Source organism: Lepus europaeus, chromosome 3 (genome assembly GCF_033115175.1).
Source record: "Lepus europaeus isolate LE1 chromosome 3, mLepTim1.pri, whole genome shotgun sequence".
Classification (NCBI taxonomy): domain Eukaryota; kingdom Metazoa; phylum Chordata; class Mammalia; order Lagomorpha; family Leporidae; genus Lepus; species Lepus europaeus.
Window position 1 is genome coordinate 4,388,639 of NC_084829.1, and position 15,294 is coordinate 4,403,932.

The 15,294-nt window shown below is 49.1% G+C and overlaps 1 protein-coding gene and 1 long non-coding RNA gene across 4 annotated transcripts; one reads left to right on the forward strand and one right to left on the reverse strand.

The window, feature by feature from the left end:
* Nucleotides 1-6,578: 6,578 nt before the first annotated feature.
* FAM217A (family with sequence similarity 217 member A) lies at nucleotides 6,579-14,852 on the reverse strand. Of its 3 annotated transcripts, none has more exons than XM_062184179.1 (6): nucleotides 14,786-14,852; nucleotides 13,380-13,476; nucleotides 11,430-11,514; nucleotides 10,652-10,726; nucleotides 10,496-10,563; nucleotides 6,579-7,794 (listed from the first exon to the last, which is right to left on the reverse strand). In XM_062184179.1, the coding sequence occupies exons 2-6, from the start codon at nucleotides 13,427-13,429 to the stop codon at nucleotides 6,579-6,581; spliced, it is 1,494 nt and encodes a 497-aa protein (XP_062040163.1). In that variant the 5' UTR covers nucleotides 13,430-13,476; nucleotides 14,786-14,852. The 3 variants fall into 3 exon arrangements, with proteins under 3 accessions (XP_062040163.1, XP_062040156.1, XP_062040172.1); XM_062184172.1 differs by lacking the exon at nucleotides 14,786-14,852 and adding an exon at nucleotides 11,295-11,308 and having other exon boundaries at nucleotides 13,380-13,925; XM_062184188.1 differs by lacking the exon at nucleotides 14,786-14,852 and having other exon boundaries at nucleotides 11,430-11,637; nucleotides 13,380-13,455.
* LOC133753515 (uncharacterized) lies at nucleotides 6,970-8,698 on the forward strand. The gene is made up of 3 exons (XR_009865071.1): nucleotides 6,970-7,143; nucleotides 7,553-7,711; nucleotides 8,095-8,698. It is a non-coding gene; the product is annotated as an uncharacterized LOC133753515 (long non-coding RNA).
* Nucleotides 14,853-15,294: the final 442 nt, after the last annotated feature.

The window sequence follows — 15,294 nt, forward strand, 5'->3', positions numbered from 1 at the left end:
GGCCTAGTGGACGCGAGCGGAGTGGGAGGCAGCCGGTGCTGCTCTGCTTGAGTCCTGGTGTCCTAAGAAGTAGGTCAGATGGCCGGGGCTGTGGATAACGAGGACTGATTGTGGCCGGGGACCAGGTCCTTGTGTTCCTTGAGAACAGGCTGCTGCAGACCTGAGGATGACACAGATTCTGTCTCAGTAAGGATCTGAGGGAAATACCAGTGCAGGAGAGCTAAACCTGGAACTGATGAGCAACCCAAGTTAATCGAACTGAATTTCTCTGAAAAAATTAGGTATTTGTGAGTGTGGTAAACTTTTCCAAATGATTCCTTCAAACCAGTGGTAGGGATGCACACGTAGCCTAGCAGTTACAATGCCCACGTCTCCCACTGGCGGACCTGGGTTCAAGTCCCAGCTGCAGCTCCTCAGTACAGCTTCCTGCTTAACGCAGACCCTAGGAGGCAGTGATGGCAGCCCAAGTAGTTCCTGTCTCATGGGAGACGTACGCCTGTGGATCGAGTGTTGGGGCCCTGTGGGGAGTGAAACCAGCAGGTGGGTTGTCTTGAGACAAAGCAGCTCTTTGTCCCTTTGCCTTCTAAAGGAAGGTAAATTTTCAAATAGATAGTGGTAGAAGTTGGCATCTAACAGGTTTGAAAAATAGCCAGGGCTGTTCATTAGCTCATTAATGACACTTGTCCCCCAGTCATGAGCTTTGCTTTTCACTGAATCCTTATCGCTTATTTGAACCAAGCCTTTCCCACAGTTCCACAGTCAACAGGACAAACTGAACACAGCTACAGCTCTGCTTCCTACAAACTGAACACAGCTACAGCTCTGCTTCCTACAAACTGAACACAGCTACAGCTCTCCTTCCTACAAACTGAACACAGCTACAGCTCTCCTTCCTACAAACTTGCCACTTCTGGTTGCATCTGTAACTAAAATGGACAACTCTAGTAATAAATCTTTACAGTTATGCTTAGAGCAATTTTGGGCTGTAATGGGAAATTGTTAGGTACTTCAGCTCCTTGTTAGGTCTATGGCATCCTAGATACAGTAGCCAGGTTATTTTTCCAGTGAGAAATTTGCCCTATGAGCTTTGTTTCCACACGTTTCCCACGTATCTGATGGACTAGCAGATACATATATGTGTCAAAAAAAAAACTTGACATCAAAGCCCAGATTTGATTCCGTACATGGGAAGTAACCAAATTAGTCCTGTAATGTAGAAATAGTTACGTAGTACCCTAGTTGGACATCCATCATTACACTAAGGGTTAACCAAATTAGTCCTATAGTGTAGAAGAAGTTACCTGGTACCCCAGTGGGACATCCGTCATTACACTAAGGGTTAATGCTAAGACAGCTCATTTTTGAGTTTGCCCTCTTGTGTAATCCTTGTCTCAGCTCTCACTTGTTAGTATTTGCTGTATGGCAGGAACTGTTGCTCCCACTCCATCACGTGATTATAAAGACACTCAGCAGGTGTTTGGTGCAGCTGTTAAGCCCCACACCCCCATGGAGAATGCCTGTTTGAGGACCTAGGGCCCTGCTAATGTGCCTTCCTGGAGGCCGCAGATGATGACTTGAGTTCTTGGGTCCCTGCTGCCTTCATGGGAGTCCTTCATGGGCTCCTGGCGTTGGCCTAGCCCATGCCTGATTATTGGAGACATCTGGAGAATAACCCACTATGTGGAGGATCTGGCTTCTCTGCATTTCAAATAAAATGCAAAAAAAAAACCCACAATTTTTGATTTTTCCCACAGAGTACCAACTACCTATCAGAATAGTGGTGAACAAAACAGGTGTGTCCTTGCCTGAAGATTTTACAAATAAAAATTATTTGTGAGGGAATGAAATCCAGGTAAAGAAGGCAAAAATGAGAGTGGATTAAAAAATAACATTCAGGACTCAAGTTACAACAAATTGAAAAAATCACAAAAATAGTTGATGGGAACCAGAAAGTTCCTTGTGAGTGGAAATATGCCTATTTTTTGCATCATCTTATGAAGGGATATTAAACTACTTAGGATATTGAAACTAATTGGAATACAGGTAAAATTCATCATACCAAGAGAACCTGGCTTTTCTACTGTGTTGATATGGCTCCAGAAAATTCTTTAAATTAGCTAAGCTAAAAACTTAGCACACTATATAATCCCTGCCTCTAAGAAAGCTATTTGAGCCCTACTCTTCTACCAAGGTTGGAAAAGAAGAAACAAGGTATAGTTGTTCTCTCCAGATTTATTTGAATTACCTACCCCTAACCTCAGTGCATCACACTGAGGAAGGGTGATGGTGAACACTTACAGTGGCTTTATGTGGGGCGTGACTGATGGAGAGGCCCTTTTACTTTTCACTTGGTACCTTGGGGCAATGTGTGAAGTTTTGATCACAGGTTAATGTTTTAAAAGTTACGGAAACCTTCAGTTACATCAAGTCTTTTTCAAAGTGTGATCCAAGAACCACCTGTATTAAAATTACCTGGAATATCTGTAATCTGTATCCATATATACCAAAATTGTTTCATTAGGCCTGCCCTAGAAACCTGGACTCCATTTTTTTTTTTTAACTCAGCAACAAAACAATTAAGAAGTGGGCAAAGAACTTGAACAGGCATTTTTCAAAAGAGGAAATTCAAATAGCCAATAGACATAAAAGAATGCTTAGGATCACTAGCCATCAGGGAAATGCAAATCCAAACCACAGTGAGAAGAGGCCTGCTCAGTGGCATAGTAGGTAAAGCCTCTGCCTGCAGTGCTGGCATCCCATGTGGGTGCCAGTTCAAGTCCCAGCTGTTCCATTTCTGATTCAGCTCTGCTATGGCCTGGGGAAGCAGTCGCAGATGGCCCAAGTCCTCGGGCCCCTGTACCCACCTGGGAGACCTAGAAGAAGCTCCTGGCTCCGGGCTCAAGATTGGCTCAGTTCCAGCCGTTGGGGCCATTTGGGGAGTGAGCCAGTGGATAAAAAACCTTTCTTTCTCCCTCCACCTCTTTAACTCTGCCTTTAAAATAAACAACTCAAACACACACACACACACACACAATGAGGTCTTACCTTAGCCCAGTCACAATGGCTGTCATACAGAAATCAACAAACATGCTGGCAAGGATGTGGGGGAAAAGGTCCCCTAATCCACTGTTGGTGGAACTGTAAACTGGTACAGCCATTGTGGAAGACAGTATGGAGATGCCTCAGAAATCTGAAAATAGATTTACCCTATGACCCAGCCATCCCACTCCTGGGAAATGAAGTCAGCATAGGAAAGAGTTAACTGTACCCCCATGTTAATTGCAGCTCAGTTAACATTAGGTAAGGTATGGAATCAACTCAGATGTCCACCAGCTGATGGCTGGGTAAAGAAATTATGGTATACATATTATATGGAATATTAGCCATAAAAAATGAAATCCTGTTTGTCAAAAAATGCATGCAACTGGAAACCACTATACTTAGTGAAATGAGCCAGTTTTATGTTTTCCCTGATCTGTGATAACTAATAGAGTACCAAAAATGTATAGGAGTGAAATTGATGTTTTGAGATTCAATTATTTACAGCCCTTGTCTCTACTGCTGAGGAGCAGTGGTTTTTTCTTACTGTTTGTTGAACTCTTTACTTAGTGTAGGGTTAATCTTAGGAGTATAAAGTAAACTGAAAGTAGATCATTGTAAAAATGAAGGGAGGAAATACAAATGAGGAGAAAGGGTGGGAGGGAGAGTGGGAGGGAGGGTAGGATGAGAAGGATCACTATATTCCCAAAACCTGTATATATGAAATACATGAAATTTGTTTACCATAAATTTATTTGGAAGGCAGAGTTACAGAAATAGAGAAGTCTTCCAACTTACAGAAAAAGGGGGGTACAGAGGTCTTCCATCCACTGGTTCACTCCCCAGATGGCTGCAATGGCCGGGGCTGGGCCAGGCTGACGCCAGGAGCCAGGAGCTTCCTCCAGGTCCCCCATGGTGGCAGGGGCCCAGCACTGGGTCATCTTCTGGTGCTTTCCTAGGCGTTGGATTGGAAGTGGAGCAGCTAGGACTAGAACCAGTGCCCATATGGGATGCCAGCATCATAGGCAGTGGCTTTACCTGCCTTTTTTCTTTTTTTTTTTTTCTTTTTGACAGGCAGAGTGGACAGTGAGAGAGAGACAGAGAGAAAGGTCTTCCTTTTGCCGTTGGTTCACCCTCCAATGGCCGCTGCGGCCGGCGCACCGCGCTGATCCGAAGCCAGGAGCCAGGTGCTTCTCCTGGTCTCCCGTGGGGTGCAGGGCCCAAGGACTTGGGTCATCCTCCATTGCACTCCCTGGCCACAGCAGAGAGCTGGCCTGGAAGAGGGGCAACCGGGACAGGATTGGCACCCCGACCGAGACTAGAACCCGGTGTGCCGGCGCCGCAAGGCGGAGGATCAGCCTGTTGAGCCGCGGCGCCGGCCGGCTTTACCTGCCTTTACACCACAACACCAGCCCCCATTTTTGTTTTTTATAGATTTTTTTTTTTAATTTGAAAGGCAGAGTGACTGAAGGAGAGAGATCTTCCAACCCTGGTTCACTCCCTGAAACAGCCACAATGGCCAGGGCTGGGCCAGACCGAAGTCAGGATCTTCCTATTTCGTCTGGGTCTCCCCAGTGAGTGGCAGTGGCCCCAGCACTTGGCCCATCCTCCACTGTTTTCCCAGACTTATTGCCAAGAAGCTGTAAGGGAAACAGAGCAACCAGGACTGGATCCGGTGTGCTAAGGGATATGGGATACTGGCTTCCCAAGTGGCAGCTCAACCCACTGGGTCACAACACAGGCCCTGGACTCCACTGTTTCCAATTTTTCTTTTTTAAAATTGGGGGCCTGTGCCTTGGCTCACTTGGCTAATCCTCCGCCTGCGGCACCGGCACCCCGGGTTCTAGTCCCGGTCAGGCGCCGGATTCTGTCCCGGTCGCTCCTCTTCCAGTCCAGCTCTCTGCTGTGGTTCTGGAGTGCAGTGGAGGATGGCCTGAGTGCTTGGGCCCTGCACCCGCATGGGAGACCAGGAGAAGCACCTGGCTCCTGACTTCGGAGCGTGGGCCATGGCAGCCATTTGAGGGGTGAACCAACCAACAGAAGGAGGACCTTTCTGTCTGTCTCTCTGTCTAACTCTGTCAAATAAAAAAAATGATTAACTTGAGAGGCAAAGAGAGACAGACAGTTCCTACCTTCTGATTCACTCTCCAGAATCCTGCACCAGCTGGGGCTTGACCAAGTCAAAGCTCGAGGCAGTAATGCAGTCCAAGTGTCTCGCAAGAGTGGCGAGAACCCAGTTAACTAAGCTATCATCGCTGCCCACCAGGGTCTTGCATTAGTTGGAAGCTGGAGTCAGAAGCAGGAGCCAGGACTCAAATGCAGGCACTCCAAACTGGAAGGCAGAGTTACAGAAAGAAGGAGAGAGGGGAGAGAGATCTTCCATCCACTGGCTCACTCCCCAAATGCCAACAACGGCCAGCGCTGGGCCGGGCTGAAGCCAGGAGCCAGGTGCTTCTCCTGGTCTCCCATGGGGTGCAGGGCCCAAGCACTTGGGCCATCCTCCCTGCCTTCCCGGGCCACAGCAGAGAGCTGGCCTGGAAGAGGGGCAACCGGGACAGACTCCGGCGCCCCGACTGGGACTAGAACCCGGTGTGCCGGTGCCGCAGGTGGAGGATTAGCCTAGTGAGCCACGGCACCGGCCAATATGTGAAATGTCAACAACCAGGGTTCAGACAGCAACATTGAACCTTGGATAAAACACGGAAGTTTGTTGTTGCTTTTTAAGTTTAAAAAAAAAATTTTTAATTTGAAAGGCAGAGAGAGGGGTCTCCATCTGCTGGTCCACTCAGCTGTTCTGCAGCCAGTGATCTGATTCAATTTTTCCTTCAACATTTTGAAATTCCTAGGTCTGAATGAATGAAAGGTATTTCATACCTGAGCATGCAGCTGGGCCCAGAAGAGAGCTGACCTGACTTTCATGTATCTGATTAGGAAAAAGGAGTAGACTGCTCAATGCAAAGTTCACAGGGCCTTGGAGGGTCTAGAGAACTTCGAATATTAATTTAACCCAACAGCAGCTTCTTCCACTTTAAAGGCCATGCAAATGCCCAAGGATAGGCCAAAATGATAGATTTTTTTTATGGAGACATAGAGAGGGAAAATAGTACCAGAATAGAAAGTTGTAGAAAAAAAAATTTAAATAACAGTGGTAATTGCTACTCTTATGACTATAATAGGTACAATAAAAGACCAACCATGGCAGAAATAAATCAATTATACTGTTTATTGATGATTGAATTATACTGGAAGACAATCACAACCAAAGAACAATCTTTTGAACAGAATAATTTACTAAGTAAGACGTTTCTTTGAAACATAACATGCAAAAGATTGTTAAATGGGCAGCCTAGGAGCTGTACACGTGGACGTCTTGGCCAGGATTTTCACAGCTCTCCTCCACTTCACATCAAGCTGTTCTGTGTGGTGTTCTGCTTTGCTTCTTTTTTTCTTAAACACCTGCATCTTGAAATGATGAACCGCATTTTAGCTGGGCTCCTTGCAATAGATTTGCTCACTCTGGGATACACGAAATAAGTGGTTTATTTTTGGTCAATGGGTGAACACTTATTCTTGGCTATAAATGAAGGGGACAAACAGTTTAGCTTCTGCATACAGAATGGTCTATTCAATGCTATATTTTTTCGATGAAGTTTTTTTTTAGTCCTTGATGTCTTAATTTCTTCGCTCTGATTTTCAGGAAAAGTCAAAGGTATCGGTGACACTGGTATTGGAGACCTTGGCGGCAGACATCTCGTTGAGACCATTTTAACCAGTGATTGAGTTGTTTCTGGAATAGTGGGTTTAGGTGAGAGTTCTTGGCATGGACTTAAAATGGAACTTCTTTGATTCTTAGAGTCATCATAAGTTGCCATCAGTTGTTTTGCGGTGGATGAACTTTTTAAAGATGGCGGTCTAGAGTCCCACTTATATCTTCCAGAATTGCTCCAATTCCATCTGGAAGCATTGTGCTCAGGCTTGTAAGAACCAGAATTGTTTTTTCTTTTTTCTCGGCTTTTGTCTGCGCAAGATGCCTGAAGACCCAAAGAGTCAGAACCTTTCGACTGTTTTCCTTTTGGTGCAGCTTTGGACGAAGAGGGTCGTTCGGTGAGTGCTGGGGCGCAGAAAGGAGTCTGGAGCCTGGGCTTCTCTCTCTGGATGGTTGTGTGCTGTAGCCTCTCCAGTTCCAGCAGACGAGCTACCAGGAGCTCCACAGAGCTCTCTGGAGGTTCCACTGTTGCTTTCCAGTTCTCGGATTTTGAGAGGGCCAGCTTGTGCAAGTCTAGGGCATTGAAGGGAGCAGGCAGGAAATCAGGGTACGGAAACGCTTCGCTGGGCTCCTCAGTGAACGAGTCTTCAATGCTTTCAATTGTCTCCGGCTTTAGTTTCGAATCCATCTTTTTAAAATAGCTGAGTAAAGTATCATTCGCTTTCTCATTTTCTGATAAGTCACTTTCATCTGTTACATTTTCTTCCACGCTGCTGTTTCCATATTTCAAATTCCAATTTGGAGCAGATAAAGTCTCGCCGTTGTTGTTTTCCGTGTTTGAACATGAATGACTATGAAGCTCACTCCTGTCCTTAGAAAAGTCTCCATCCGCATAAGGCCAGCAGAGACTGAACGGCGTCGGCAGTCGGGGGAAAGAACCCACCTGCTTATCAACCGAAGCACGTGGTAAGGAGTGGTTCAAAGTGAAGAGCCTTATGGGACTGCTGTTTACCTGACAGCCAGTTTCCAGTGAAGAGTTTTTGAATTCCCTTTAAAAAAGAATTTAATTAATGAATAGTGTGTTGATTAGAATTCAAATGCTATTAAAATGATATATGTAGCCTTTATCAAAGATGGGTTCATGTGTACCTCCAAATGGCATGTGTAGCTAGCTATCTATACCAGACATGTTAACTCCCAAATATGCTCTAACTACATATAACTATATCCATTTTTAAGTATAGATTAAGATATTAACTAGGCATTCCTTTGTATAAGCACAAATGACGAGGTTATTAAAAACTGGCTAACTGGCTAGTTATGTCTATCTGCCTATATTTTCCATGCAGTTATTACATCTGAAAAGGAGGATATCCAAATCAAACTGAAATGACAGTGAAGGGACTGGCGCTGTGGCATAGCGGGTAAAGCCACTACGTGCAGTGCCAGCATCCCATATGGGCGCTGGTTTGAGTCCCAGATGCTCCACTTCAGATCCAACTCCCTGATGGTGCACCTGGGAAAGCAGTAGAAGATGGCCCAGGTGCTTGGGCCCCTGAACCCACGTGGGAGACCCAGAAGAAGCTCCTGGCTTCTCACTTCGGATCGGCTCAGCTCGGCCGTTGCGGCCAAATGGGGAGGAGTGGATGGAAGACCTCTCTCTGCCTCTCCTTCTCACTCTGTGTAATTCTGACTTGCAAATAAATAAATCTTAAAAAAAAAAAAAAACCTGACTGTGAAGTGTTACTGAGAATTAGGCAAAGACAAACTCCTAAAGTTGAAGTTAGGTAACTTAACAAAGACTTCTGTGTTAGTCACTGTGGGTTTTTTAAATATTTTAAACAAACAAACAAAAAAAGAAGCAAACAATATCTATTAAGCAAAACTTATCCCAGATATAGTCCCTAGTGACTTCTATCCAATGGTGGGCTTCAATTTTAGGAGTACTACTTCTAGGTATTTTATTAAAATGAAGACTGCAAGAGAGGCCATAAAATAGTTTCTAAGTTTTTTTTGTTTTTCTTTTTCATCTATTTATTTGAAAGGCAGGGTTAGAGAGAGGAAAAGACAGAGAGAGCTAGTTCAATCCCCAAATGGCCAAAATGGCCAGAGCTGGGCCAGACCAAAGCCAGGAGCTGGGGGCCTCCTCTGGGTCTCCCACATGGGTGCAGAGGCCCAAGCACCTGGGCCATCCTCCACTGCTTTCCCAAGCACATCAGCAGAGAGCTGGATCAGAAGTGGAGCAGCTGGGTCCCGAACCAGTGCCCATATGGGATGCCCGAGTTGAAGGTGGCAGCTTTACCCACTATGCCACAATGCCGGCCCCAGGTTTCTTGTTTTTTGTTTGTTTTATAAGAGAAAGAGAACTAGGAATACTTCCATTGTAAGATCTGATGCACTGATAGATGTACAGTCTCAGAATCTTCTTTTACAGCCACTTTACATTAACAATAACATAGACGGATGTTGAAAAAATACTTTCTACACAAAGTGATAAAAATGTACACACATAGGGAAGCCACCCTCCATCTCCAGCTTTTAACAGACCCGACTCCATGGAGCATGGAGGAAAAAAACATGGGATCGGGAAGCAGGAGGCCCATGTTTGAACGCCTTTGCCTCCAGGGAGCAAGAAAATCTACTCGTTGACTCCCCCAGTGAACTGGGCCAGGCTGAAGTCAGGGGCTGGAACCTCAATCCAGGTCTCCATGTGGGAGCCATCCCCGGCCTCCCCAGGGTCTGCAATGGTAGAACTGGGATCAGAGCCGGGAAAGGGACCCAGACCCTGATGTGGGACGTGAGTGTCGCAGCTGCTAGGCCAAGGCCCACTCTGTAACCTGTGTTTTCAAGAAGCATTACTAATGCAAAGTAGCTTAAAGACCAAAAAACAAGAATTAAAATGCATGGGAAGTCTGAGCAGCGATACCCTGTAGTGGCTATGAGTATGAACCAAGCTACTATCGCAAACCAGTTTTACCATTCATCAAATGTGTGACTTTGGGCAAGTTGCTAACCTCATCACCATGTCTCAGTGTTATCTGTAAAACATGGGTGGCGATAATAATGCCCTCCTTCTTCTTCTTCTTCTTTTTTTTTTAAAGATGTTATTTGTTTATTTGAGAGGTAGAGTTACAGACAGTGAGAGAGAGAGATGTAGAGAAAGGCCTTCCGTTCTCTGATTTACTCCCCAAATAACCACAATGGCTAGAGCTGGGCTGACGAAGCCAGGAGCTTCTTCCAGGTCTCCCACGTGGGTGCAGGGGCCCAAGCACTTGGGCCATCCTCTACTGCTATCCAGGCCATGCAGGGAGCTGGGTCAGAAGAGGAGCAGCCGGGACTAGAACCAGCACCCATATGGATGCTGGCACTGCAGGTGGAGGATTAACCTGCGCCACAGCACTGGCCCCAATGCCCATCTTCTAAGATTGGTTGAGTTGTGAGTAAAACATATACAGAATGCTAGTTACTGGCAGATGGAGTAGTACTTTCCCATTATAGTCCTTTCTCCTTCAATGGAAAGTCTAAACTGTCCATCAAAACCTCCTCTGAAGGGTGCCGTGAACTCTCAGCGCTTATCCACACGCGACTGTCCTGTGGCATGTGCAGCCACATCCTGTTTCAGGGTGAATTTCCATAGTTTCTCACTTTTCACACACAATGCTCTTTCCTCTGGTGGTTTGTGGACTCATCCATGTTTAAATTTATGTAGGTCAATTAGAGTTTTACAAAAATACAAAGATACTCTCTTACCTGTTCTCCATGGTGCTTCCTTCATTAAGAGGAGAACTCCAAAACTGAAATATCTCCTGTGTACTCTTCTGAGAATAGAGGAAGCAGGGACGACATTTTACTAACTGCGCGTGTTTAAAAGATGACGACTTAGGAGCGTGAGGGATAGAATCGCACCTGTGTTCTTTTGTGAGCATGCTCGGACAAGTTAAGTTCTAGCATCAGCTTCTCTGCTGGGATTTCCAGATGGTTCTACAAAACACCGGTAGACTTTCAAACACGATATACCTCCGTAGCTTACTCTTGTTCTAGCAATGTAGCGTTCTTAGTCCAACCAAGGCGTATTTCGTATAGCCCAGTGCTCTCCCCTTATAGTAGAGAAATCACTTTTTACTGATTTCAACAGGAATTTGGCTAGTCTACTAGAAATGCCAGCTGCTGTTAACCAGTGGGTCCTGGGTATCATGACGATTGCCTTTATTCTATAGCTGCTTTATTAAAGTTTGATCAAAAGTGAACAATCAACTTTCCACTGCTTTATACTCCCACTGCCTTGGGACATCTTCAGGCCTGAGACCACTTCTCTTTTATCAGTGACTAGAAAGCATTACATTCACCAGGATGTCAATTTCCGCGTCCAGTATTACACTGAAACAAACTTAATACATAACAAAATATTGATTTCATGACCAGTTTCAGTTGTGTGAAGAACTCTACAGAATTAACCTTTCAAGTTTAACTTTGAGAAAGAAAGACGTCAAGGAACATACAAATAATTTTAAAGCAATGTTTTGTGAGTTGTTTAAACATTGATCCTTACCTTGTTCATTTTGCCTGGAAGAATGGGTGTGAGAGAAAAGCAAAGTTAATAGTTACATGAAACTGGTTGTATTCTAGCCAAACCCCCTTTAATATGAGTGTTCCTCCATGAACATAAACATCCGGGATTTCTTACCACCGGCTGCATTATCCCTTCCAGGTGAGAAGTTTTTGTTTTCAGGAACAGGAACTTCTGCATCCAAACTCCAGTGCGGAAAGTTCTAGAACAATATTTGTTTCCGCATGAGCTTCACATGCAGACAGCTCTAGGAGGTCAGGTACACCATCCACAGGCTCTTTGGGTAAGGAGTGATAAAGGCAGGAGGCTCGATCCCAGCTCCCTCCTAAAAGACACTGCCCAGGATCTCTGAGGAAGTCATTAAAGCTTGACGACACCTGCTATTCAGGGATTGGAAAGGCTTTTACAACAGTCTATGGCTCGCATTTTGTTAAAAACAATGACTCGCAGGTGTTCGAACTTGATTTTCAAAGTACAGTAGATGCCCTGTTCAGCGTTTCACACACATCGAACTCTGTGTCCGAGTGCCAGATCTGAACACTCTTACGATCTTCCCAGCAACCAGGGAAGTCTAATCCTGGCGCTATCTGCGACACTAGCCAGCCCCTGCTCAGTCTGAGTTCCAGATGTTGAGAAGGCTTAGGGAATACTTAAAAGGGGGAAAAAAATGAATGAAAAGGCAAAGGTTCTGCCTTTGAGTGTATGTTGAAGACATCAGAGCACGGTGGGTGAGAAGTGTGGGCTATGTGGGGGATTTTTTTTTTTTTAATAATTTCTTTTGAAAGAGGGAAAGTGATTATGTGATTAGTTTCTACAAAAAGAAATTTTTCTGAGAGTGAACTCGGCCGTTTACTATCTTACACAAGAAAACCTTTGTGAATTAAAATCAAAGCAAACGAGCTGTCAGGTGTTGGTGGGTGTCACCCCCACACTGCGGCGGAACCTGCAGAAGTCGGCCTCAGTGCGGCCTGAGGATTGGATGTACCCACAGAGCGCTGTGTTCTGCTACACAGGGCAGGTGGGCATTGGACAGCAGGCTGCACATTATCTTTTTCTGGAAGCTTTTTTTTTTTTTTTTTGACAGGCAGAGTGGACAGTGAGAGAGACAGAGAGAAAGGTCTTCCTTTTTCCGTTGGTTCACCCTCCAATGGCCGCCGCGGCTGGCGCGCTGCACTGATCCGAAGCCAGGAGCCAGGTGCTTCTCCTGGTCTCCTATGGGGTGCAGGGGCCAAACACCTGGGCCATCCTCCACTGCATTCCCGGGCCACAGCAGAGAGCTGGTCTGGAAGAGGGGCAACCGGGACAGAATCCGGCGCCCCGACCGGGACTAGAACCCAGGGTGCTGGCGCCGCAGGTGGAGGATTAGCCTAGTGAGCCGCAGTGCCTGAAGGCTTTTCTGGAAGCTTTTAAGAAAACAAACATAAAAGTAGCGGCCTGCTGTCTGCTGTGAGATGTATGAGATCTAATCTCTACAACAGAAGCACCTGGGGAGCTTTTTAAAATGAATAATTGGACAGAAAAAGACTGTAGGTTCCAACTCAGTGGGATGAGGGGAAGACCCGGGTATTTGTGTTCAGAAACCCGCCTGGTGGGCTCTCAAGCTTCTTCCCACTGTGGAATCCCATTGGGTGTGAAATAACCGATCAGAGAAATACCCTGACCCGAAAACAGCAAAGGGAAATTGCTGTGAGTTATCCAGTGACCAAACTTGTCAGCCGGGAAGGAAGGCCAGTCAACTGAACATGAGCTCTGAAAGGCAGGGGCTCGCGTCTCCTTTCTGGTACCCCATCTGCCTTACCCACATTTTTCATAAGGTATCTGGGAGACAATTCGATCAGGCAGTGTGTCCGACTGATCACAAGGTTGGCCAGTGGCTTTAGCAAAACCCAACTGCAATTAGAAATATCTTAAGATTTGGTGACAAGTTGGCTAACTTTCCCTTGGCTAAAAGAAATAAAAAATTTTCCATTTGCTACGGGAAACCTCAGCAGTGAGAGCCGGTGGGAGGCCAGTCGGTCTTGGCAATGAGAGGTGCTGTGGTGTGCAGTCCGGTGGCTTCCACCATACCTCAAGAGAGACGTCTGGCGCTCGTAGGCTGCTGCCACAGCTCTCACCATTTCTTCTCCCCCTTTTGTTGTAGCTGCTCCTGTTTTTCCTTACAATCCTACACAAGTTGTGAGACAGACACATTTATGGATAAGGTTCAACATTTCACATCAAAGGTATAGCGTGAGCTTTGGCTTTCCATGTCGGAAGTAAGGAAAAGGCTCCCAAAGCAGCAGGAATGAGGAAGGCCAGGGGCAGGCCGCACCAGGAGAGGGCACTGCCAGGAGCCCACCCACCGGAAGATCAGACCATAGGCTGGGAGAAGCGAGATCCCAGGTAAGAAGATGAACCACAGATGTGTGGGGTGGGGGGCGGTCATGGTCAGGTATCCGGAGCTTGTATATGTGCTGCCGAAGCGAGCACAGGTATCTGGAGCTTGTAAAACAGGGCCCCGGCTCTGCCTTCATTCATTCATTAACCCAGCACTCAACACAGGGTTCCAACTTTACATCTGAGCAGAGCAAGCAAGCACATGTGAGGCCTTAAAGGCCCACGCAGGTCCTCTCCCGGCCCAGCTACCATGGGGTCTAAACCAGCACCCTGCTTACAAAGGAGGGCGAGGCCTCTAACCAGTCTAGCGCTCCGGGACTTCCGTACGGCTGTCTGGAGGGGAAACAAAACAAAGCCACCCCGCAGCCTGTGTGCTGCCTGCTGTAGGCCGTGCTGTAGGTTCTGCACCACCGCCCATGGCGCAAGCCCTGGGGCTGAAGGAGGGCGGGAGTGGGCACCCAGGGGTGAGTCCAGGCTGCCTGGAGGGGGCCGCAGGCCCCAGTCCAGGGAGAGGGGCGTGCGGCTGGGGCGCGGGGCGGTGGGCGTCTGGAGTTGGGCGCAAGGCCCCCATCCCGTGGACAGCAGGCGGGACCTGCGGGCGGGCCCCGGGACAGCGGGCGGGACCTGCGGGCGGACGGGCCCGGGACAGCGGGCGGGACCTGCGGGCGGTCGGGCGGGCCCGGGACAGCAGGCGGGACCTGCGGGTGGACGGGCCCGGGACAGCGGGCGGGACCTGCGGGCGGGCCCGGGACAGCGGGCGGGACCTGCGAGCGGACGGGCCCGGGACAGCGGGCGGGACCTGCGGGCGGGCGGGCCCGGGACAGCGGGCGGGACCTGCGGGCGGACGGGCCCGGGACAGCGGGCGGGACCTGCGGGCGGTCGGGCGGGCCCGGGACAGCAGGCGGGACCTGCGGGTGGACGGGCCCGGGACAGCGGGCGGGACCTGCGGGCGGGCGGACGGGCCCGGGACAGCGGGCGGGCCCTGCGGACCGGCCCGGGACAGCGGGCAGGACCTGAGGGTGGACAGGCCCGGGACAGCCGGCGGGCCCGGGACAGCAGGCGGGCGGGCCCGGGACAGCGGCGGCCCCGCGTCTTACCCCGCGGCGCCGCAGGCCCACGTGTCCTCCCCGGCGTCCTCTCCGGGGGCGCCGCCGCCCCGAGCCCCCGGCGCCTCCGCGTGCTGGACGAACGGCCTGGCGGGCGCCCCCTGCGACTCGGCCTTCCTGCAGCGGGCGGACAGGGAGGGCAGCGGGCAGCGGCCGGCCCCGAGCGCCGCGCCGTGGGCGGTGGCCGGCCGGCGGGGCGGCGCCGGGGCCGCGGGCAGCCCGGGGGCCCAGGCCGGGCCCACGGACGCCAGGCGAGGGCGGAGCAGCGGCGCCGCGGCCGGGGCCAGCGGGCAGGACTGCCGGCCGCTGCCGTGGAGCTGCAGCCCCCGCGGCCCCGCAGGCCAGCGGCACTCGGGGGCCCCCCAGGCGCGGAGCCACTCGGGGCTCACCCGGCCGCCGGCCCAGTGGGCCATCGCAGGCGGGAGGGCCGCCCCGGGCTCCGCACGGCGGGCCGGGGCCTCCGCAGAGACTCCCCCAGGCCTTCCGGGACCCGGGGCGGC